The sequence below is a fragment of the Pieris napi genome, chromosome 1, assembly GCF_905475465.1.
Source record: "Pieris napi chromosome 1, ilPieNapi1.2, whole genome shotgun sequence".
NCBI classification, from domain to species: domain Eukaryota; kingdom Metazoa; phylum Arthropoda; class Insecta; order Lepidoptera; family Pieridae; genus Pieris; species Pieris napi.
The window spans coordinates 11,142,222-11,168,159 of NC_062234.1; the positions used below are offsets into that span (position 1 = coordinate 11,142,222).

At 32.9% G+C, this 25,938-nt stretch overlaps 5 protein-coding genes and 1 long non-coding RNA gene across 7 annotated transcripts; 2 read left to right on the forward strand and 4 right to left on the reverse strand.

Moving 5' to 3' along the window:
• The first annotated feature begins 1,166 nt into the window (after positions 1-1,166).
• On the forward strand, positions 1,167-2,844 carry LOC125049515. Its single transcript, XM_047648868.1, has 5 exons — positions 1,167-1,292; positions 1,386-1,540; positions 1,706-1,967; positions 2,035-2,276; positions 2,496-2,844. Exons 1-5 carry the CDS (start codon positions 1,277-1,279, stop codon positions 2,802-2,804), a joined length of 984 nt encoding a protein of 327 aa, XP_047504824.1. The 5' UTR covers positions 1,167-1,276; the 3' UTR covers positions 2,805-2,844.
• Positions 2,845-3,045: 201 nt separating this feature from the next.
• On the reverse strand, positions 3,046-5,119 carry LOC125049535. The gene is made up of 5 exons (XM_047648890.1): positions 4,885-5,119; positions 4,670-4,803; positions 4,251-4,497; positions 3,940-4,175; positions 3,046-3,751 (listed from the first exon to the last, which is right to left on the reverse strand). The coding sequence occupies exons 1-5, from the start codon at positions 4,898-4,900 to the stop codon at positions 3,425-3,427; spliced, it is 960 nt and encodes a 319-aa protein (XP_047504846.1). The 5' UTR covers positions 4,901-5,119; the 3' UTR covers positions 3,046-3,424.
• Positions 5,120-9,552: 4,433 nt separating this feature from the next.
• LOC125049542 lies at positions 9,553-10,790 on the reverse strand. Its single transcript, XR_007117023.1, has 2 exons — positions 10,261-10,790; positions 9,553-10,171 (listed from the first exon to the last, which is right to left on the reverse strand). It is a non-coding gene; the product is annotated as an uncharacterized LOC125049542 (long non-coding RNA).
• A 684-nt stretch (positions 10,791-11,474) lies between these two features.
• On the reverse strand, positions 11,475-13,557 carry LOC125049508. Its single transcript, XM_047648857.1, has 5 exons — positions 13,277-13,557; positions 13,037-13,176; positions 12,263-12,515; positions 11,926-12,161; positions 11,475-11,852 (listed from the first exon to the last, which is right to left on the reverse strand). The coding sequence occupies exons 1-5, from the start codon at positions 13,290-13,292 to the stop codon at positions 11,511-11,513; spliced, it is 987 nt and encodes a 328-aa protein (XP_047504813.1). The 5' UTR covers positions 13,293-13,557; the 3' UTR covers positions 11,475-11,510.
• Positions 13,558-17,085: 3,528 nt separating this feature from the next.
• Positions 17,086-19,188, forward strand: LOC125049525. The gene is made up of 5 exons (XM_047648879.1): positions 17,086-17,353; positions 17,429-17,568; positions 17,636-17,894; positions 18,275-18,510; positions 18,836-19,188. Exons 1-5 carry the CDS (start codon positions 17,338-17,340, stop codon positions 19,166-19,168), a joined length of 984 nt encoding a protein of 327 aa, XP_047504835.1. The 5' UTR covers positions 17,086-17,337; the 3' UTR covers positions 19,169-19,188.
• A 302-nt stretch (positions 19,189-19,490) lies between these two features.
• Positions 19,491-24,841, reverse strand: LOC125049495. 2 transcript variants are annotated; one of them, XM_047648835.1, is made up of 7 exons: positions 24,684-24,841; positions 23,174-23,310; positions 22,826-23,090; positions 22,437-22,648; positions 22,136-22,364; positions 21,392-21,669; positions 19,491-21,256 (listed from the first exon to the last, which is right to left on the reverse strand). In XM_047648835.1, exons 1-7 carry the CDS (start codon positions 24,697-24,699, stop codon positions 21,029-21,031), a joined length of 1,365 nt encoding a protein of 454 aa, XP_047504791.1. In that variant the 5' UTR covers positions 24,700-24,841; the 3' UTR covers positions 19,491-21,028. The 2 variants fall into 2 exon arrangements, with proteins under 2 accessions (XP_047504791.1, XP_047504800.1); XM_047648844.1 differs by lacking the exons at positions 22,136-22,364; positions 22,437-22,648 and having other exon boundaries at positions 24,684-24,830.
• Between the last annotated feature and the right edge of the window lie 1,097 nt (positions 24,842-25,938).

The window sequence follows — 25,938 nt, forward strand, 5'->3', positions numbered from 1 at the left end:
CTAAATTGTTTGTAGTTTATTGTAGTGACAAAAAAAAATTTTTTTTACCCCACTTTATTAAAAACTACGGAATAAATGCTAAAATAACGGAACTAGATAAAAGTAAATTTAGAAAAATCAAGTTTTTTCTAAAGCGGGTTCCGGCTCGATGGAGCTACTGTTTGTGACGTCGAAATGGTTTCAAAATATGGAGTTTTAAAGTTAGAGCTGATTTACACAGGGTCAGTAACTGACTACAAATTCGAGGCAAGTCAGTGCTGACCCGAAAAAAACCCTGTGTAAACTGATTTGAAGTCAGTACAGTGGCTTGAAGTCAGCGCTGTCTTGAATATTCGGACACGAATATTTTAAAGTCAGTTGGCGCCCCCCACCACCCGCGCACCCCCGCGCCAGCCAAATAAACCCCGTGTAAACAGACAAGTCAGTGCGTGTAGAGTGACCACGTTTTTTTCGCTGGCGAAAAAAATAAAGCTTAGCGAAGACGAAACCTTAAAATTGGTGCAATTATATGGCGAAAACGAGTGCTTTTGGGATATTAAATCCCTAAATTACCGCAATAAAGAAATGCGGTCAACAGCGTTGCAAAATATGGCTCAACAAATGCAAATCGAAGGGCTCACTTCTACTGAAGTAAAAAATAAAATTAAAGCCATAAGGGCTACATAGTACATATTATTTAGAGCTCGACAAGATACAAAAATCCACCAGATCTGGCGCTAGTGGGAACGTATATGTCCCAAAAGTCAAGTGGTTTCAAGAACTGGACGGCTTTATAAAAAATGCTATTGTAAATAAATAAATAAATTTTTCAACAAATAATTAAATCGTCGTTTCAGTTGTTTTCGCGAATTCATTTTTCCCACTGACTTCACACACGTGTGGTCATCGTGAGAAACGCACCACTACTACTTACTTCATGTAAACAGTTAAAGTCAGTCGCGGCGCCGACATTGGCGCTGCGACTGACTTGTCTACTTACCCTGTGTAAATCAGCCATTACACTCTTCAAGGCAAAGGCAGCCAGTCATTTTAAATAAAAACTTTCCACTTTTATGTTGTACGATCTTTTCATTTCAAAATTACCTTGGAATACAATTTTTTTGTAGTAGGTGTACGATTATGCGTTTTTTTTCATCTGGCAGCCCTGTCAGACTGAGCACTGAGCAGTGAGCACAGCACTGAGCACAGTGCACACTGCACTGTGCACACACTTCGTGTTCGTTTCTGTACATGACACATCGTAAACAAATGTGGTGAAACTAGAATTATCGACAAAATGCAAAAAAATGATGGTAAGCATACATTAATTATATTATTATTGTACATGACTATATTAATATTGTTAGTCTGTAATACATAATATATACAATTACCTTTTTTTTCAGTGTCTATGTCAATAGAAATTCCATACAAATTGTATAAAGCTGATGCTGGTGGATATAAGTTTAGTTTAAAACCAAATTTACAACTAGAAAACCATAATTTCCAACCTGCTCTTCATCTTATCGACAAACATTGTCCACATGACAAATTGTATGAGGTCAGTAAATTTTATTATAGTAATGAGTAATCTTAATTTGTCATAAACAGGAAAATAATTTAAAAACGGTATAATAATTATTTGGGAAATAACCATATAATATGTTTATAAACTCTTTCCATATAATTGTAATAATATATTATAGATTAAAACAACCATTTTCAGGTTCAATTTAATTATGATAAGCACACTGTTTATATTACAACAGGAGAAGGAATACTCACTAGCCTTCCACTTCCAGATGAGTTCTCAGATTTTAATGAGGTGGAGGTTTGGATGACATGGATCAAAAAAGACATATGTGTAGGAACAAAGAATAAGACATTTTTTACATACCCTAGGAATATCACTGGCGGGAAGTCAGCTGATAAATTTATTGGATATATAAAATTTGAAACTAATTATGGATTTGATTGGAAAGTCCATGGTATGTCATTTTTTATTTAGAAATACTTCTGTCTTCTACAGTATTGAAAACATTGGGTTTATTTTAGAATCTCCTGAAGTGTATAAAATGCCCCTAGAAAAAAATTTAAAAGGAGGGAAATTGCATTGGGTATCTATCGAAGATCACAAGTTACCACAAGATGCAATGATAGGTGGATTTGAGAAGAATCCAATATATATAGCTAGAGCTATGTATTCTGGGTCACTCTGTCCTGGAAAATATGTGCCTGAAGAAGGAAAAGCTTATGTAGCTTGGGGTGGAGAGGAACATGAAAAAAGCAATTTTCAGGTATTTTTAATTTATTATTTTTTCTTATTAATATTTAGTGTAAAAGTAATATTTATTGTACTTATCAAAAAAAAATCTAACTTCTAAATACTTATCTGTGTAGAATTCATGATAATGTGTTACAGTCCTTTGACTACATTAGTTTCATTTTCCTAATAAATTATATTGTAATGCAATTAAGATGTTACAATGATATTATTTATCCATTATTTGTTTTAGATACTATGTGGATATAATGCTAAGTGGGTGTTATGTTCTGATGACAATATTCCAGAAAATGCATTTGTAGCTGGCACATCAGAAATCCAGAATGAACCTCTATATATAGGAAGAGCTTTTATTGATTATAAGTTAATAGTGGGTAAAGTTCACATGCTGTATAAGACATGCTATTTGCCGTATCAAGGTGAAGAAATAGAAGTGCAAGACTATGAAATATTACTTGATTTGAGCATTAAACCAAAAGGTTATCCTTGTCGTGGGAAATGTAAAGTTAATGTCTTCAACAAAGACCTTACATGTATTTAAATAATTAATTCAATGAAAATACAGTAATATATTTGCATCATTTTACGAGTTTTTTGTTAATGTTACTGTTTATTATAACTATAAAGTCTACAAAGCAGACAGTGCCTTTATATGAATTAAGATCTTACAGTAGAATTATGCAGTTAAAAGTAATTTTTAGGCCCCTACCAATGGATTGTCCAACTCAGACAAATTTAATGATAATGTGTTATCGAAAAAGATGGTGAAAAAAAAAATTACATTCACATACAAAACATATATGTAAGTAACTATGTATGTTCTATATTGTTAGTGTGCCATATAAAAAATAAGTTATTATCTATGTTTATGTCTACATTTATCAGTAGTATTTGTGTCCAGAGCGATCTTCATATTTTCATAACCATGGTCCAGAATCATACACAAAGAGAAATAGTTAAGATTTAGGAAATGCAACTACGAAATAATAAAATAATTATTTATATAAATATAGGTTACTCATGTACTTGCTCTCATAGCAAAAAGCAATTCCTGATAATAGACAAGATTGTTATTTATAAATTTTAGTCTGTTCCTTATTTTAATAATATTTGGTTCACTTTAAAAATATAATATTCAGGACATTGGATTTATTAATTAAACTAAGCTCCCCAGTCATCTGGTAGGTTCTGGTCAGTATCTTCACATTTCATAATAGGTGTTGTATTGCTATTAATAAATCTTGGATTAGAGTAAGGTGCAACTAATATTTCATAATTATTTTCATAAGCTGTATCTTCCTTATAAGCAAAGTAACACACTTTATGTGATGGGGCTACTTTGCCAGGTATAATATGCCCATCGCGAAAAGCTCTACCAATGTACATAATTTCTCTACCTTCATATTCTGTATAACCTCCAGGGATTGCCCCTGAGGGTATTACGTTACTAGTTGTTGATAACCAAAGGCAATTAAGACCACAAAGAATCTGAAAATGATATTTTTTTTACTAAACATGTGCTGTTAAAAATATATTTAATTAATATATGTTTAAAAAAGTCAGGTACATCAAGTATTGCAATGCTTATTATTTTAAGACCATGAGGTCATAAAATTGTAAAAACCATAACTTAAAAATAGGAAATTTTTTAACATGAAATTAGATTACTGCTATACCTCCATTTCATGTTTTAAATGGCTTTCTGAACCCCAAGCCACAAAGCCACACCTCAGAGATGGTACATATTTTCCAGGTGTCAGTGAGCCTTCGTGAGGTGCTCTCATTATGTAGAGAAATTCATTTTCAAAGCCACCTATCAAAGCCCCATATGGTAGTATACCATCATATGGCACCCAATAAGTCATACCACCATTGATAGGTTTCAGAATAGGTCTCTCAATATTTGGTGGTGCTGAAAGGCAGAAATTGACCTAAATTAACTATATGGGATTAAACTTCTAACCTAACAATATAATTTACTACTTACAAACAAATTTCCAAGAAATTAAACTTTCATTGTTCCATTGACAAAATGTTACATATTTTAACTGTCTATTATTAATTTCATATGAAAAGATTGGTATTGTTGTACCAAAACTAAACAATTCGACTTTATTGCCAAACCAGGCCAAACAGAATTTCTTATATTTGTTGTGAGTAAGGAGATTAGGTGTTGGTGTTTGACAAATCTTATATCCATATTCTTCAATTCCTGAATGCTCACCCAGAATTACCTATATTAAAACAACTTCTTAAGAATATGTCAAAGAATCTTGTTAGACATTATAATTTTTAAATATTCAAATTTATTTAATTGTTACACTTGTATTAATATTATGCAGCAATGTTACTATCTTTCCTTCTATATATAGCGAGATACAGGAAAATATTTTATATAATACTAACCCAAGTTATCCGGGAGTTTCTTGGATAATCAGCAAGTCCAATTTTAGCATTTCTTGAAGACTTAATAGCAAATTGTAAACAGTTACCGGTGAACTTGTAAAAAATATTTTCGTGTCGCGGTATTGCTGATAATTCTGAATTAAATAAATTTGTTTGGGTTATAATAATCACCTTTTCCTAGGTATAGATATTCGTATTAAAATTCTAGTTCTTACCAATTAAATCACCCATTTTATTTTACCGTCGTTTATTGCACTAAAAAGTTTTGTAATTAGATTATAATTTTATACCTATTTTTTTAAATATTATTTTTTCGGGAAAATGGGTAAACAAATTAAGACAGAAGACTTCAAATAAAAACCATAGAGTACATTAGTGTTGCGCACCTCATACATGAGGCACGGGGCACCTCAAATTTCACACTCAAAGTTGTCAAATGTCGCATCACCTCAAACACACATTTTGTACCCGTGTACCGCTTCAAACTCGTTGAGGTATTTCAAACAGTGTGACCAGATTTTAATAGACGAATCTACTGCTTGTGGAGGTTAAAAACTACTGAATTCTACCAAAAGGAACGAGAAAATCTATTATATTTTTTTGCTGTTGTGTTACAACGTAAAACATGAATGTTTTCTTGATAAAACGATAGAATAATAAAAATAAGAATTTAATTTAAAAGAAACCAAGTTTTTTTTTTTTAATTAAATTCTTAATAAAAATATAATTAAACAAAAATGTATAAAATGATACTTAAAGTAAAGATTTTTCGTCTTTATGTTGGGTAACATTGTCTGTCATAAAGCAATTTTGAGTCCATTAACTTGAACATACTTCTGTCAGATCTATTGACTGAAGCGGAGTAGTTTTTATATAATTTATCTTCATACAGCAACTTAAAATGGAACTCATCATGTTTTGTATGTCTGTTTAAATTTTATGAATAAGGGTCTGATCACTTTGAAAAATAACGTAAAATTTACATAACCAACTTTAAATAAGGGATCTTGCTTCTATTCATTGCGATATCCTTGTGTATATTTATGTTTCATTTTAAACTCGATTATATAAATTCTCAATAAAGGAATTCCCACATCTCACTCTATGCTCACGGCACGAATGGTAACAAAGAATAAACATTAAATAGTTATAATCCAATCGATGAAAGAGGAATACCTCGCTTTTATTCGATATGCCAAAAAAAGTACTAGAATAACTGAAAAGCGTGAATTCTACTAAAATATACCAAATAATTTTGACATACTAAATTCTGTTGAGAGTACCTCAAAATCTACCAAAAAAGTAGAAATCTACTAAATCTGGTCACACTGATTTCAAACGCGGGCTAGGCGCTGAATGTGATTGATGCGGTGAGTCGTATGTCATGAATGAGTGAACGGTTGAGATGAATTGTTTTGTCTTATTCTCCCATCCCATGTAGGACAATGACAATAGTTAAAAAAAAGAGAACTATGCGCATTGATACTGCGCATGCGCAATAACATTTAATTAAGATTTATAAAAAAAAGTTAATTATTATTAAATTACAGGATAATGAAAGCCGAACAGTTGTTTATTTTGAACGAACAGTTATTGAATAGTTCTAAACTATTAGAAAAAAAATAAAAACATCCATAGTTCGTGCCAAAGTGAGGGTCAATTTTTTTATAATTAAAAAAAAATAAAATAAGAACGAACAAAAAATTTTTTTGATAGAACAATGAAGAACAGTTAACGAACAGTTGATAGAGCCAAAAAAAAAGTGCAAAAAATTAATTTCCCCCCGCCAACTTAAGGTTCCCTGATTAAATCGATATTATTGAATGAGTGACAGTGACTGTTCACTGTGACATATTATTGTAATTGGTTTTTGTTTGCATAAAGAACTTGACTTTTTGAAGTTATACTTCTTTAGGCGCGTTATGAAAAATTTATGAGAGTGAAATTTTACGATGCGCGCGCACCGTTACACAAAATTAAGAGCGTGAAGTTGCCCACGGAAGATCCTACGGCATTGGACATAATTTAAAAACAACATTCGAATAATAATAGAATTTATGTTACACTTAATATGAGAATGTGAAATATGAGAATAATAATAAATATTTATTTATTTAATTTTACAAATGTAAATTGAACTTTATTAACTATAATGACTCCTTTTCCAGTATTTGATTATTTAATTGTAATTTATTATTTGCTTGCAATCAAAAACTATTTTTAATAATGCCAAAGAAGTATAACTTCTTACGCGCGTACATAAGTACACTCACCCTTTTTTATTTATTTATTTATGATCGAAAGACCTGCGCCATAGAGACAATGGGTTCGTACATAAAGCGACTAACAGTACAGAACAGAATCCTCAAAAATCCTTAACTCATTTTATGAAATGAGGTGGGACAACAAACACTTCAATTTCGTTTGTCCTACCCATCACTAGAGTACATGTAAATGGTACTGACAAAAGTGACAAATGAAAAAGCGCGGGAAACTTCGTTCATGGTAGACGTATTTTTCATGGTGGTGAATATTTAATTTAATTTCACTAGTTAAAACGCAGAGGATAAGCTGGTAGTTTTAATTTTTGTATTATATGTAATCTTTATATCATATTTGTGTATAGTGTCATCGTGTAGTCGGTAAGTTTTTGTAATTTCTGTAAATATTGTATGAACAAGCCCCCCGATCTAGGTCGGGGGGAAGCTTATGCAATGTAGAAGATGAGTCAATTTTAATTAAAAAGGTTACTTCAAAACCTATATCTCAATCCACGTCATCTCCACACTTGCAAAATAATAATAATTCACATAGTACATCCTCTCGACCATCAACATCTTACACGGAAAATTCAAATAACTCTCAAGACTCTAACGCGGGAAATTCAAACAACACCACAGCTTCAGCAACCAATACAGACCCCCGTTCGATTGGCCGTACTGAATATGTTTCTACCGATGTTTCTCCTTATTTAATACATGTTCAACGTATTCAAAGTACACCTGACGACGGGACCATTCTCCATCCAATAACATTTGGCAATTTTTTAAAGCAGATCAAATTTAATAATATTATTCCCGGAAGTGTAAAGCGTCTAGGAAGCAGGTGCGTAGTTGGCTTTTCCGATTATAAACACGCCAATAATTTTCTTAACTGCAATCTTTTGGAAACGAAAAAGTTAAAAGCCTTCATTCCCACTTTCAGCGTAACAAGAATGGGTCTAGTTCGCGGGGTCCCTGTAGATTGGAGTGTAGAGGAAGTTCAACAAAATGTATCCGTACCTATAGGCTGCGGCAAAATACTTAAAATAAGACATTTGAATCGCAAGGTAAAAATTAATGACTCGGTTTCTTGGAAACCCTCTGAATCAGTTGTAATAACATTTGATGGGCAAGTTTTACCAAAAAGGTTTTTCATGTGCTATAATGTTCTTCCAGTAGAAATATATATTTATCCTACCATACAATGCTATAAATGCTGCCGTTATGGTCATACCAAACTTCAATGTCGTTCTAAGACTCCAATATGTTATAACTGTGGAGGTCAACATGCAGGTGTATCATGTGACAGGTCAGATAAAGATCCTCTGTACTGTGTAATGTGTGAAGTCGAAGGGTCCCATTCAGCGATAGATAAGTCATGTCCAGAATTTGTGAGACAGACAGAAATCAGAGTTAAAATGGCTCAGAGCTGCATGTCTTATGCCGAAGCCAGTAAATATTTTTCTTCTGTTAAGCCTTCATACGCAGATGCATTAAGTTCAACAATTCCGGAAGTACCAAAACCCGTATATTCTTCCGCAGCGAAGTCTGTATCTCGTAATAATTCTACTAATGCCTCATATAAAAAGACAGTATTCTTAAAACCTCGCTCTCCTCCTAAACCACAACATGGTTATGATCGTGTTGCTCATAATAATGTTTTAAAAGACTTCCAAGTTCCAGAGCCTAAAAATGGCAGTGCTTTGGTTGGTCACAAAAATAAAGAAGAAGAAAAATCTGATGTATTAGAAATGATACTAGCATTATTAACTACTTTAATAAACTAAAACTTACTGAAACCGTCCCACGTTGCCTCCAGGGCCGCGCCGCCCATATGTGCGAAGTGTGCGGTGCACACAGGCGCTAAGACAATAAGGGCGCCGCCACCGAAATTATTTATACTAACTACACTACAATATTCTTACGTACGCTTTAAGTTTCATTTTACGCTTTGGGTTTAAGTTTACATTAATTACTCAGAGCTTAGCAAATCAAAAGAAAGGCCGCTGCGCCGTGAGTTGTTAGAGTGTGTTTATGTCTAATGATTTCAATAATATGCCGACATACCTTGATAAAATCCATAATGAACTAATTTTTATATTCGGTAACCAAATTCAACATTTTATTTTTAATTTATGTCAAATTAATAAATATTTTTCAATAATACTGGATTGTACTCCTTACGTTTCACACGAAGAGCAAATTAGTATGATAATAAGATTTTATTGGAAGTAAGAGAGGATTTCCTAGCTTTCTGTCCAATCATAGATACAACTGGCCCTGGAGTAACGTCATTTATAATAGAAAAACTAACCGAAATTAATTTGGACATAAACAATTACTTAAGGGGACAAGGCTATGATAATGGCTCAAATATCCGCGGTAAGAATATTGCGGGATGTAAATCTCCGCGCTTTTTATGTACCGTGCGCTAGCCATAGTTTAAATTTAATAGTAAACGACACTGCCAACCTCATACACGACTGGGTTTTTTAATATTGTGCAAGAATTATGTATATAAATATTTTTCGTCCTCTACTAAAAGATGGGATTTATTACAAAGATATGTCATAAATCTGACCTTAAAAACGGTTAGATAAAGCATCATAAATAAACTATGTAACAATTTAATTCGCGGTTTATTTTTCACGGCAATTGCCAAGCGGACGTTTTACCTATTTAAGAAAATATTATTTAAGTAAGTATATTAAACTAAAGAAAATTTTTCTTTCGGTCGAAATTAAAAAATTATAAAAAATACATTGAAACTTGAAGATTCGTAAAAAATAGGCCGAAAAATATAAATAGTTCCCTCAAAGGCCTGCAACACACCCGCTAAAAATGTCTACCTATGGGCTGCGATGACTGCCATTTTTGTCCGTCCCTCAGGCTCGTTTGCCCCCTATAAAAAAAAGGAGGCGCTTCGTGGGTTTCGCACACAGGCGCTGCCGGGAGTCGGCGCGGCCCTGGTTGCCTCTATTAATGAAAAAATTAAATAATTTAATGTCATTAAAAATAATGGATTCCAAGATAATTCAATGGAATTGCAGGAGTGTTGTTCCAAAGAAACATGATTTAATATATTTGATAAATAAACATTCTCCCGTTGTTGTTGCGTTATCTGAAACGTGGTTGAAGCCAGGGTACCTATTTAGGATCCCAGGATATACCTGCTTGCGTGATGATAGATTTGATGGCCATGGTGGCGTAGCATTACTTGTCAGGAACTCAATTAATTTTTCTGAAATAGCGTTTTCTTCATTAATCTCTAATGATGCCATTAATATTGTCGGCATAAAAATTGATAACATTTCTATAGTTTCCATTTACCTAGCTCGTTCCTCTTTTGTTATTCTCAATAGCGTTAATAATTTACTTTCTTCACTTAGTCGTCCATTCCTTCTATTGGGTGACTTTAACTCTCATCACCAAATGTTTGGTTGTGGCACTACTGACTCCAATGGTGTACGTTTAGTTGAAATATTAGATTTACATAATTTGTGTTTACTTAATACTGGCTCACCAACTAGACGTACAAAGCCTAATGAAAAGCTTAGCGCGGTTGACTTATCAATTTGTACTCCAGATCTTGCTTCTTCTCGTTCTTGGTACACTTCATCATCTACTTTTGGCAGTGATCATTTCCCGATTATCATATCCTCACTTATTAGACGCTCTCCTTATCAAAAACGACAACCTCGTGTGAAATATAAATTAAATAATGCTGATTGGCTTGCATTTAAAATCCTTGTCGAATCTAAAATAAATGATTTGCCTGAATTAGTTAGCGGTGGTGAGACCAATTCCTCGAAAGCTTTGGCTACATGTTTCAGGTTGATATACCTATGCAGTATGCTACTCGAAATAACAATTATAGGCAGCGGCACGTAAGTCTAGCGCTGGCCGATACGTGGAGGGGATTGCTGCGCATGTGTACTATCGCGCGGGGGACGGAATGCGACTGGAGAGCCAATCGACGCTACGCGCGCCCGCTAGCCCCCCTCAGGTACCTTATTTTTTTACTTCTGCGCAATAACGGTCAGCGCTAGAGTTTCGTGCCGCTACTTGTACATAGTAGAGGTGCTGGCAAACAACACTATTAAGTGTTAATAGGTCGATAAAATAACTATCTTATCTTAAGGCTCAAGCTATCTGGATTCCAATGTCTCATTTCCTCTTGTGTATGTTACATCTACCGTTTGCTCACCTATGCCATAGTCAGCTGTCAGACGCTTCTCCACATTTGACTTTACCTCTTGTCACCATAAGATCTGGTAGGCGGTTTAGGGATTAGATAATAGATTTATAAATAGTAAATGGAAAGAGGCCTCAGAACCTTTTTACGTAAACAACAATAAGCAAATTTCCCACTAAGATTTTTTTTGGACTCACATGCAAAAGCTTTTGGGGAAAGGATTTGTTTTTATTGATCAATACCAAACTTAAGTGATTTCATTTTGGACTAAAGCCCAGAAAATAATGTATGGTATCTATGTACACTTGTACAAAGACAAGGACAGCAGATCATGAAATAAAAGACTTAATTATAATATTTTTTTATTTTATCTAGGTCTTCTGTGTTAGTCATAATCATATTCATCATCATCATGAGATCTGTATTGTTCCTCATAAAACTCATAACTTTCTTTAAATGGTGGTTCAAGAGTATTACTACACCTAGAACTTGAGTATGGACCAACTAATATATCATAATAACTTTCATATGCTTCCCGTTCGCCATAGGCAAAGTAACAAACACAATGTGTTGGAGCTACTTTTCCTGGTATTATATGGCCATCCTGTTTTACACGACCAATGTACATTGGTTCTGGGCCATATTCGGTGTATCCTGCAGCAATGGCTCCAGCTGGTATTACTGATTCTTTTGTTGGTAGCCAGACACAATCATGGGCACAGAGAATCTAAAAATAGAAAATTACTATTATAATCCTTGTTTAAAAAAAAACATTTTTTTTTATGAAAAATATAATTTACCTCAAACTCAGTTTTTAAATGTGAATGTCCTCCCCATCCTACAAATCCACATTTCATAGATGGTACAAACTTTCCAGGAGTTAATGATCCTACATGTGGTGCTCTCATTATATATAGAAATTCATTCTCAAACCCTCCTATTATTGCACCGTATGGCAATTCACCATCATATGGCACCCAATATGGTTTGCCTCCTATAATTGGTTTTAAAAAAGGCCTCTCGATATTAGGTGGTACTGCAAAATAAATTTGCAAAATGAAATTAATTGAAAAATATTTTTTATATTGGGTTCAGCAACCAAAACCAAAACAATATATTTTATTTAAAGAAACTTACACAATAACTTCCACTGTAAGGTATTCTTTTGGTTTCGGCCAAAGAATGTGACAAACTTTAAATTATTTTTTTTAATTTCTTTGGAAAATATAGGTTCACATTCCCCAAATTTGTACAACTCAACTTTACTGCCATACCAAGTAAGGCAAAACTTATGATATTTTTCCTCCTCCAAAATGCCAGGTGTCGGTGTTTTAACAATTATTTCATTAAATTCACAGACTCCACTCTCACCATTTCTATCTATATAAACCTACATAGGGAAAATAATATTGTATATTTTACTTAAAATAATATAAAGTAAATGATATGTTAGTTGTATTTGCATTAGGTACTTTATTTAGTTGCACATCCTTAATGTGTACATTACAATACATATATATTTTTTACCTAAACTAACCAATTAAAATTAAGATTTTATTTTATGGCAGGTAGATAAAGTAGTATATTTTGAATTTAAGGTCAGCTTTAGAATCAACCTTCCTTATTAAAAGATACACACAACTAAATAAAAATAAACTTTTAATCATCCACAATCAATACAAGGATAATTGTATCCTTTTATTTGTACCAATTTCTTGTATGTATCTGAAGTATTATATTATGTCTATGCTCTCATAATTGAATATGGAATATAAATTTCAAGCTCAAATCATAGTTTTTATTTTAAATATTGCAAGCTAATTTATATCTATAAGAATAGGAATAATAAGCTTATCACTACTTATAAGGAAAACTTTAAAAAGAAACAAATAACTATTTCACAATAATTACCCAATGATCAATATTAAAGAATCCAATTTGATCAGCTAGCCCAATCATAGCATATCCAGAATTTCCTTTAATAGAAAATATAACACACTTACTAGTATATTTATAAAATCTTCTTTGATGGTTTCGTGTTGTAGATATTTCTAAAAGAAAATATATTGTTGTTAAATAACCTTAAACATATTTATTAAACAATATTTTCATATTATATTGTATTTATTATAATATTATGTAGGTACTTACCAATAATTTCACCCATTTTTACCAATAATACTAATGAGTTATTACTTATGACTGCTTGAATATTATAAAAGCATTAAGTAAATGTTATAATTGTTATAATCATATAATATGTTAATGATATAATTAATTTATTGAAACATTGCGTTTGTAATAACAACTTAATTATTTTTTATTAAAAGAATTACTGTTAATAAAGCTTTTTTAATTAGTATCTATGTAGACTTGTAGAGTGTAGACAATCGCACCAATAACCAACGTCCAAAAGTCCAACATGTCACCAAGTGACTAATCAGGTACACTCATCACTGGTCACTAGTCACTACTCACTACTCAGTACTCACTACTCACAATTCAGAAGTATAGGGATGTACCAGTTACGAGTATATGTTCTTAATATATGTACCTATATAAAGTTAGAGTAAATAATCATACCGAGCGGACAGAATACCGATTCACATTTCACATCAGGTACTCAGTACATTCCTTTATCCTTTAAGGGAGTCCCACTACGTAGAATAAAATAAAATAAAATATGTTTATTATGGAACATAAGATACATGTATCACTTATTCCACGTCATTAAATTTGAATTTGTAGGCATCCCTACTCATCGGCAAAGAAGACAGAGGGTGTAGGCCGAGAGAAAAAGCCGGTGTAAAAAACTCTCGGTACTCTTTTAAAATAGCAAATCATCAAACAACACTTATTTTAAAACAAATATCGCAAATTAATTAGAAGTCAAGTAGCCTGTCTAGCACTAGTCCCAGGCCCTTTTATCAACTAGATAATCGATGACTTAAATATATTATATAAATGTGTTTTTGAAGTGAAACTTCTTTAGGCGCATGAGGATAAACATTTTACGGATGAAACACAATAATATGTAATAATATTAGCGTCACTAAGATGTGCAGCAATGTGTCGAAGAAAAGGGAGAGAGCGATTGAGACCAATTGAGAGAGAGTGAGATAGGGTGAACGTACCATGAAGCAAAGAGCCATGGAGCGAGAGTAGGGAGCAAGCAAGTGAGAAAGATCGAGAGAGAGAGTGAGATAGAGCGAACGTCGCATCACGCACAGTGCCATGGAGCGAGAGGTGGGAGACAACTAAAGTGAGAAATATTGAGAGAGAGAGTAAGGGAGATCGAGAAAAAATATACGCTATTAGTTGATGTATTCGTTTACGCCGGCTCCACATGTGGGTTCCAACGCTCGTACCAACGTTGGACTGCAAACTCGGTGAGGAGTACACACGTTGGCTAATAAACTAGTTCTGTCCCGTCAGGGCCAATGTGAAGATGTCCGATACAGATATCGAAACTGCTCTGAGCGCGTTTATAGTAATGGTGAGTGCACATTTATATTTGTTACTGAGAAAAAATAAATATGTGCTCATTAACGATTCTCGCTTTTTTTTTAAATCTTCAATTGAGAAATTCATTCCCATATTTTGTTGAATGGTGCGCCATGCATCAGCAATTAAATTTTTATTTTTATGATCCTTTCGAGTTGAGTCCCATATTATTGGATGTGCTTGATAAAGTTCAATAAATTCTATTACTTTTTCATTAATTGTCCATGCCGGTGGCGATTTTGTGGATGAGGAAGCCATTCTCGCTCGACGTACGCACTCGCGGCGTGTTGTAACAGAACTGAGCAAAGCGCCGTGTCCGTGTGGACATAGATCGCGAGCGTTGGCGCAGATTCCTTTGATGAAACCGACACGAGCCGGCCAACTACCAACACTCGCCCCAACGTTGGGACCAATGCCATTTTCTAGATCCACACGTTGGACGAATAGCGTTGGGGCCAATATTGGGGCCAACGTGTGGAGCCGGCCTTAGTAGTTACATATTATAATTTTAGATGACAATTCTGTCACGTAACGTCGTGTGTCGTTAACGCAGATTTTTTATTGATTTATATTATCTTTAGCACGTATACAATGTGTAAACAGTGTGAATATAGATATAAAAAAAAAAGTGTGTGTGTACAAAGTACACATGTCAGAAGTGAAACTTCAGTGGCAAACTAATCTTGAAGTGTTGTTCATATTTATACAAATCTAAAAGTTTAGATTTCCGATACTTAGAGGGACGGAAAAAGGAATATATGTTAGGAATTTAATGTATTTAATTGTCAATAATAAATAATAAATAATAAATAATAAATAATAAATAATAAATAATAAATAATAAATAATAAATAATAAATAATAAATAATAAATAATAAATAATAAATAATAAATAATAAATAATAAATAATAAATAATAAATAATAAATAATAAATAATAAATAATAAATAATAAATAATAAATAATAAATAATAAATAATAAATAATAAATAATAAATAATAAATAATAAATAATAAATAATAAATAATAAATAATAAATAATAAATAATAAATAATAAATAATAAATAATAAATAATAAATAATAAATAATAAATAATAAATAATAAATAATAAATAATAAATAATAAATAATAAATAATAAATAATAAATAATAAATAATAAATAATAAATAATAAATAATAAATAATAAATAATAAATAATAAATAATAAATAATAAATAATAAATAATAAATAATAAATAATAAATAATAAATAATAAATAATAAATAATAAATAATAAATAATAAATAATAAATAATAAATAATAAATAATAAATAATAAATAATAAATAATAAATAATAAATAATAAATAATAAATAATAAATAATAAATAATAAATAATAAATAATAAATAATAAATAATAAATAATAAATAATAAATAATAAATAATAAATAATAAATAATAAATAATAAATAATAAATAATGTGACGTTAATTTTTTTTTCCAACGCCGATAAAGAAGTTTGACTTCAAAAAGGAACATGGCGCGTAACCGAAAAACGTACGCACGCACTTTTTATTTATTAATATGATGACCATGACTTACCTTAAATAATAAAATCTATAATACCCGAATTACAAGTAAGATATTTATTTCAGTAATTGAATATATGTACGTATTTTTATTAAAAAAAATTGTTTAGTATCAAGTATTTGATTTTCATCATTTTAACATGTGTGATTTTTGAGAGCATGAATAAAATAAAATATTGCTATTGTCGGTTGTATAAGGTTTTAAATATTAATATTTATATAATTCCTATTTGTAATATATATTATATGGTTAAAATAGGCGAAAATCTCAAATTTAAACAATTCCCGAATAACTTTCCTAAATGTATATTTCAATAAATTCTGCAAATTGAAAACGCTTGTAATTAGTATGGAGAATAATTTATATAGCTACTTTCTTTTAAATTTGGTTGTTTGTAAAGTCGGTTTACGGATAATAATTTTACGTGAAAACGTAAAAATTGCATACTTTTATGAATTGAATTAATTAAATTATTATCTCTAAATTATCATTATTTTGTTTTTCTATACATTAGCATATATTTGCACTTGTTAATTCAAATATTTTGTTTTTTTATTAAATTATCCAGATTATTTACAAGTAACAGATATATGCGCCAGAAGCAAAAACACCTCTCTATCGCTTGTTCCGCGCTCTCGCTTGCACGCTCGGCTCAAGTGCAACGGAACGTGACAATGAGTCATGTTTTTCCATGCGTTCAGGCGGCGTTGATTTATAAGACGTTAACGCGTCATAACATACCTATCTTTCTATGATACTCACCTAGTCTTACAAAATTTTCTTTTTGAACATCACTTCAACAAACTCCGCAAACCGCATCAAGTGACAGTGAGTAATATCTGTGGTGAGTGAGAGAACCATAAAAGTTGTCGTGTGTTGTTTGTCAGATTACTCATTGGCGTTTTAATTTTTTTTTGGTCAATCCAGTTATCCAAGTTTTGTAATGAATTGTATTATACTACTGAGTAGTGAGTACTGACATAGGACTTGCTTAGTAGTGAGTAATGAGTATCTACTGTGTGTGTGGACACTGTACGAACCCTTTGACTGTTCCTTAATATTTTTATAGCCTATAGGTACAACCCTCGTATACTTTCCGTAATTTTTAGAATAATCAAGGTTGAAGAATGTGTGATATCATTGGTAAATAAAACTATTTATTTATACCACAAAAACGAAACCCATTTATTAATTTTGGCTTCAATTGATCAATTCCAGAAGTTACAACGTTACCAGTTCATAAAAGTATTTCATATAAACTATCGGGAAATGGTCTAGTCTTTTATGTAAAGAGTGGAGGAAGAGGTGGTGCAGTAGTTGGTTTATCAAAATGGCCTAACAGTCTATGCAATTATTGGGTAATTGCTATAGTTTTGTTTTTATCACTCATCAATGCATATTATATACGGATTATAATATTTATAGGTGTACATTGCACACAATAGCTATACAAACATAAAGAGTGCACATGAGAGTGAATTTAATTTACATGGAGAATATACACCAGAACTTTTGTCTGATAGACACTACACAAAATTTTGGCTGACTTGGAACAGTGATGTCATCAGCTTGGGAAAAGAAAGTAACACAAAACCAATCATAAGCAGAAATAATTGTAATGTTAAGAAAATATCATATGTTACATTATCAAGTTGTGAAAACAGAGTATACTGGAAACTTTTATGTAAGTATGTTTATATTTGTAAGTATATCTTGGTCTGACAATTTAATCTTACAGTTCTTAAAATGTATTAATCTTTTTCAACACAGTCTTTGTACCATTTTTCTCGCAAAAAAATAGAATAGCAAGAATTTTTTAATACTTCAATATGTATGTTGAATGAAGTACCGTGTTTGTAATAATTATGGTAACACACATCTTTAGTTTATGTTTCAAAATAACTATGAACTTCCTTAATTTATTTGGTATTTTAGATCAAAGACTATTCAGTAAATAATAAGAAATTTTAGGGGCTGTATCGTGGCCATAAGTATTTTAACAATTGCATTTCTATGTTTTGCAACTTAAAAAATTACTGCAGTTAAAAATGTTTCTGATTTCAGTACCACCAGTATTGCCAGTACCACATAAACGGTTGCTAAGTGTTGGTAAGCCACAGTGGGTGACTGCAAATGACCAATTACCAGATGGGTCACTTATAGGAGGATACGAAAATGAAATTCTTTATATAATAAGGTCTCCACATAGAGGATCTCTCACTCCTGGAAAATTTGTCCCCTCTCTTGGTGTCGGGTTCATATCATGGGGAGGTGAGGCTCTTGAAAAGAATGACTTAGAGGTAATTCAAAGTATATATTCAGGTCAATGATTTTCAAGTCATAATTATGCTACTTATAAATGTAAAGCAACAAGGGTTACAACACAAACAAATAAAGCTATCGAGATGAGGTTCTTCCAGGTGATATAATTTATGAGCCACAGAAAGTAGTAAAAGCACTATTTACTGGTAACAATTTAGTTTTTAAAATGTGTATCCTAATAAGAAATGTTTGACTTAATTATAATCTGTAAACACTTTACACTGAACTATTTTACAAAAACTTGCATTAGTTTCTTTTGAATGAAATTATTAATTTATTAAGCCTATTTGGTTCAACTTACAGGTTTTATGTGGAATTGATTGTGAATGGATGCCAACCAACAATGATAGGATACCAGTCAAAGCTGTGGAGGCCGGTTTCTCAGAGGGCTATGACACAGAGTTACTTTATGTAGGCAGGGCCAAGCACTTAGGACACATCATTCCAGGCAAAGTACAGCCATCACATAAAGTCTGCTACATCCCATATGATGGCCGTGAGATTGCAAAGACCGAGTATGAGATTCTTGTCTGTCAATCAGTAAATGAACACGCTGCTAACAAAATATTTTTAACATTAGATCATGGGGCCGTGCTGGTTTTCGAGTCAGATGACAGTATAAGTGAAGATGATTAAAAATAAAGTTATAAAAATAATAGGTATTAATTTTTTTATTCCCTATATTTTTAAAGCTATTTACAGCGGAAAATTATACTTACGAATTTTTTTTTATTAATAAGTCAAGGGCAAAGGGTTTGATGCCTTATTTACTTTGAAATAGGCGGATAGATAATTTGTAGAAAAAGATTTAATAATTTTAGTCTCTAGTGTATAAGCGCACGTTAAAAGAAAGCTGCTTGCTAAAGCCTACTAAAACGTAAATGATAATTATTAAAATGTCTTTACCTATAGGTATGAAAAATTTTGGCAATTTTTTTATTTGCCAATAACCAAAAGCTTGCTAAAAACAAATGACTGAATTTAAACATAAATTAACACGACTTTCGAATAACATTTGAGTATCGAATTGCACGCCAAACCGAATATATAAAATCTGCAAATGCTGTCTTATCTCAAATAACTAATATATAGTGGAAGTAAACCGGAATATACTCGTACCGTATATAATTTACCACAGCAATTGGTCTCACCACACCATATTTTTTTGGTTAAAGCTACGAGGTTTACCCTATATAAAATAGGGCCAACAGTTGCAAAATTTTATTGCTTTCGTCTAGATCAAGGGTCTCCAAACTTTCCAGCCTTAGGGCCATACTGATTACTCCAGTAAGTTCCGAGGGCCAAAACCATATTATCATAGTTGCCGGTGGTAAAAGTGAAATAGTCCACTGATGAAAAAAAAAGTCCGAAAAAGAAAAAAAATCTCAATTACATAAATCTTAATAGTATTTCATATGTCATTATGATTGTTATAAGTTATGTTTTTATCACAAAAACAATAACAATAAGCCTACAACAATGTTATGAGTAGTTAGCCCATGACCATATCAATGTAGATGTCATATTAATAATTATTCAACATAAAATTAGAATACTTCAGTAAGCTAAATTTAATTTGCTATAAAAAATATGTTCTCTAAAAGGAGTTTTCAAGTATGCTAGCTCTCCGCGGGCCGGACAAAATCTGTCCGTGGGCCAGATGTGGCCCTCGGGCCGTAGTTTGGAGACCCCTGGTCTAGATGCTCCGGTGACAGCCCAACCGCACAGCTCAACCTGATTTAAAAGAATTATGCATCTTGGACGTTTTCAAATTACGTTATTCGCCAGAATTACAAATGAATTTAGACTCATGGATCTTTACAATTATTTTTAAGTTGTGTTAGCGATATATTATCTTTCTTCTGAACATGCAGGATAAGTTAGTAATTCTTCCCATATTTCTGTACTGTTTTCTATGATGTAAAGCGAAAAAAGAAATTGTATGTATGATTCCAATGACGAAGCTATGGAGACCCGGGTACCCCATAGTATTACAATGAATGCCAAAACGTAATGTTTAAAATAAGAACAAATAAACATGCAAAAATTTAATAAATATAATAATATGTATTAACATTTTACTAATGATTGTCTTCCTGGAAGGTGCATTCTGGCCAAGTCAAATAATTATATAAAGTCGATGCTTAACAAATTGCATAGGTGGCTCTAGTTTTGATAGTGAAGCAGAGAATGAATGAATATTAATGTTTTATATGCGATTACACAATTAATCAGGATTAAATATTCTATTCACTAGTAAACTCTATATATGTGGCGTCTGACTTAAAACTGTGGCACGTAACTTAGACATAACGCATAAAGTATCAACAACACGGTTTTGAAAATAATTTATTAATATTATAAAATATTATATTCGTAACAGTAGTAGCACTAATAAATAAACATTGCAGACGCAGTGACTTAAATATAAATAAAATTACAAGTTTAGCATTTATAAGCTCTTCGGTAGCTTTAAGATTGTGAGTTTAGAACTATTTAAGCCATGAGGATTTCGTATTCAGGGAAACCAAGTTCTTGACCCGCAAATGAAATGTAACAAACACCGTGTGTCTGCTGAACCTTTCCTGTCGTGATGCTGCCTTCGTGGCGGACTCTGCCGATGTATAGAGGCTCTCCATCTTCAGACTCACCTCCTGGGAACGCGCCTGGCGGAACGTTGGACCCGCTCGTTGGCACCCAGTTACTGGGACCTCCCACCAGGACCTGTTTTTTTAATATTTAATAAATATTGCTAAAACATATTAACGTAAGTTCGGAAATGGTCCAACTTACCTAATATTTGTAAACTGAATTATACTAATTAAATAAAATAATTGATAAAACACAAAATTTACTCACTTGGTACTCGGTTTTTCCATTTTCCACACCTCCCCAAGGTACATAAGCACATCCATGTGAAGCTACTAATTTACCCGGTATCAGCGCACCTTCATGTTGTGCTCTGACCACGTAAATTGGCTCTCCGTTGCAATCTTGGCCGCCTACAACAGCTCCTGGGGGCAATTGTCCTGAAGAAGCATCCACCCAGATGCCAGCGCCTCCGACCGGGGCAGCGCCGCCGGGGTAGCCAGGGGGAGGTGCATATAGTGCGGCAGCTGTAGGCGCCGACGGTGGAACTGCAATTGCGTTTTACATATAAATATCCAATCAAACTTTGAAGAGTGTGATAGTATTAATGGTGCATGAAAGCTTCTAGTGACAAAATAGCAACATTATATGGAAAGAGATTGTACATAAATTTTCTAAAAACAATGCAGAAAAAAGTACACCGCCATGTTTTAATTGTAGCTGGGGCTAATAAAGCAAGACCAACTTGTGTAATAGATATAAATGTTAGTATGTACCTACAAAGACAAAATACACAAAATGTACCCAACGTACCGCTTCAACCGCAGTATTGCCATTATATGTGCGTTTTAGTACCACGAATGCACATTTAATATTTCATGTTTCCTATAATATGTTAGTCAAGACACACAAAAATTATAAGTTGTGGTTATATTTATTTAGACTAGATATACATTTCTAACATAGCAATACAAAAAAAGCCATCATTCCGAACAAAAGTTCCAAACACTCAACGGGGTTGGGCTGTGCCATTTTTGTTGAAATGAATAATTTTCCAAATTCCACGGGCGCCCCATCCTGTACGGACTCCGAAGTGGGTGACGGGGAAGGGTGCGGGATCTACCCAGCTCATGATCACCTCTCCCGACTGTCCATCGCGGACTGTTAATCTGCCACAACGCCATTCGATAATAAATTTTTTAAAGTCGTTCGCATTCATTAGGCCCGGCGTCGGAACGGTCACCTACGATAAGTCACAAAAATTAGTCCCTCGGTCGATCGCGTCAATTCCAGGCACACGACATCAAAATTCTACCTTTTCGGGTTTCTGTTTACAGTATCTAATAACAGACTGGCTGTTCTCCCATCCACCGAGGATGATTTCGTAGATAGGCTCAACTTCGGCGGGTGCGGTCGTCAAGCAGACGTGGCAGTTGTGAGGGCCGAGAAAATCAAACTCGATCGAACCAGCTGCTACCGGTCCGAACTTGTACTCTAACTTGTCCGGAGTATCGAACTCAGCTCCATCTGGATCAATGTTTAGTTGCGTACATATATAAGTGTCAATTTAACATATCTAGTTGTTATTTGAATTGAATTTTAGAGCTTTATGTACAATGAGACGATATTCCGATTGGGTTAATTTGATTTTGAGTTATTTCGGTTGGGTACATTTTGTATAAAATTTAGCCTAGGTAAACATACCCTCAATCTTCCAGGTGCCGGTGGCGCCCCAGCCAGTGCAGACGCCGACGAAGGCGACGGGGAAAGGTTCTGGGTCCGACCACGATATAAACGGGATTGCTTCACCCTCCCGCCCCGCGGACACAATGCCGCCGTCCCACCGCACCCAGAAGCCGCGAAATTCTCCCGCGTTAACAATTCCAGGGGTCTCAATTTCTACTTTGTCTGGTTTGGTGCGGTTTCGTCTGATTACGCTCTTTGCATTACCCCATCCACCGATAAATATCTGCAAATTTGTATGGTTTTCTATAGTAATCGGTTTAGTGAAGTTAATTTTAAGTATGTAGGTAATTAATAGATGATTTTTACCTCATACATGGGATCCGATTCTTGGGGACCCATGGTGAGTGCAATGTGTGCATCGTTGGCAGTCCTGACCTTGAACTGCACCGACCCACTGGAGACTGGGAAAAACTGGTACTGAAGGTTGTCATCAGTAGACACATCTGAAATTTGTTTACAGGTACGAGAATTATTATTCACATTAGAACATAGCAATTATTTAAATAATATTTTGACAAGAAGAAATCACGTACAAGTTACTAAGTATGCTACGTTCGCACATAATACGTGGGTTCGCCGTAATCATACATACATATTCTATCTCTCTATAGGCAGTATTCAACCGAGGTTTACATATATAAAGAAAATAGCAACAAGCAAGCAATATATTTTCCTTTGGTAAATTGCTCCTTAATTTTTATATAATTATTCCGATTATCGGCATATAGATTGACCTTGGCAAGGATGACGGGATTGACCGCGGCGATGAAATTACTCTTCATTATGTCTATTCATAATTGTGAATCACGGATAACATGACCTCGAGATAAATAAAACATCAAAAGAACCAAATCAATAAACAAATAGGTAAAAAAGATTTTAATAATAGATAATTGACCATTTTGTAACCAAGTTAGTATAGTAGTAATATATAATACTTATGTACCAATAAAATAGATTGCTTATACTTTATAGGGTTCGCAAACGGTGATGTCATCTCCGAAAATGTGGAAAATCGATCGAGTTTGACCTTAACGTTCTGAAACCGAACCAGTTTATCAGCATTCTTTTTTTCAGTTTATGGTTATCATATCATTTCCAACAATAACATTTTATTAATCATGGTCTCTATTCCTACTCAAAATATGATTAAATTTTACAAAATAAGAGGTCTTAAGTAATTAATATACTTACATTAAATTTCATACTAAAATATACGTACTTGTAATAGAAGATACAATAGTTAACTTATTAATAATAATTAGAAGTATCAACACTAATTTCATTTCTGCTTACAGTACTGGTAACGGATGACGATTAATTATTTTAATTTATAAGCGTCTACCAAACACTACCTTACATCACTTAATAATAATAATATATTGACAAACAATATATTGGTAACATAATCTTGCTTACTACCGTACGTACCTGCTAAGATACATATTTAGATTATAGAAGGGTAACCTTTTATAAGATAATTTTTTGATGGATAAACGATATTTGCTTATAAACTATTATTAAACTAATGAATTTTTATCCTAAAATTAGAAATTTTGTTTTTATATTGATCCTAGCAGACTAGACGCCATTCCGCAGTCCACGCCCGGCTTTGGCCTCTTGCCAACAAAACTACATATTTTATTTACCGGCATTTAACTTATTTAGGCGAATTTAAAAAAGATAAGTAGTTAGTATTCTATAAACGACCTACATAACTGTTCACACTACGTAATAGGTATTTTAAAGTTAAAAATATAAATATGGTTAGCACAATTGTTTATATATAAAATAGTCGATGCACGTAAAAACTTACCTAAAACATTAGCCATTTTATATGAATTATACACCAAATATTATAGTATGAACAACGTGGTCGCAGTGAGAGGCGAACTCCAACACTGAGCCGTGAGAAGTAGTTGCTCCTTGGTTGCTGACGACGTAACAGGATGATGTCATACCTCTGAATAAATATTTTCTGTTTGAACATAGAGTTCAAATTGGAATCTTGATCAGCGAAATGAAACAATGTAAAAAGCCGGTAAGGTGAATTGTTTCTTTACAATTCATAATTTTTAGGTTCATATTTAGCAAAATAAAACCAATAACATAATAGGTATTTTGTGAGCCACGTCAACATTTTTAAGTCTCCTTTAAACATTCCAGAATATAATTAAAAGACGGATTGTAAGTCTTCAGCTGTACATACGGCATACCTCACAAAGGTGTTGGTCCATATTGTTGTTTCACAAGCAAACATTGTTACATAAGTATGCCCTGACAGGCGATAACTAGGGTCTCCAATGCGACGGTCATCAACGACCATAATATTAATATGCTTAAACCTTAACTATAAACATACATCGACCTAGTCAAGTAGTGTGTCCGCGAAAAAGGGTTTTTAAAAACTTAAAGTTAAAATGAATACAACCGGTCCGATTTGAGGTCCGTTTAATACTAAATATTACAAGTGTTCTATTATATTTATATCCTATTCTTAAAGGCCTACGTGACCGTTGTGCTGACACATTGTTCTCACGCTCTACAAGGAAACGTTACTTAGTAAGAACTAAGAGTGGTTCGTAAATCATGTAAGAGTGGTTCGTAAATCATGTAACAGCACTTCGGCTATTGAAATATAAAAGATCTTTGTACTACTATGTTGCAATGGTTTTTGTTTATATAAAATATAATTATCCTATGGTGGTGACACACGGGATTATATAACTCCTCCCTCCTTAAGAGCGAAATTATCAGGGGATTGCACATGCAAATTCTGATTATTTCGCCACTGCAACATATTAATAATCTTATTTTTTGTAAAAAACCCAACAATTAGCAAAATACAATAAAAGAGTGCCTAAACTAATGCTTTTCACTTTCACTGAATTGCCCATTTCACTATCACTATCTATGTTAAGTTGTTTCAGCATGTAAGACATGTGTTGCAGGTCACTAAGGTCCACTCCTTGTAAGTTTACTGGATTCTGATTTTCCTTAGAGTTCACTGGTGGCTGTAACTCCAGCAGCTTAATGGATGGGATACGTTCTGATGACATATTTTCTGTATG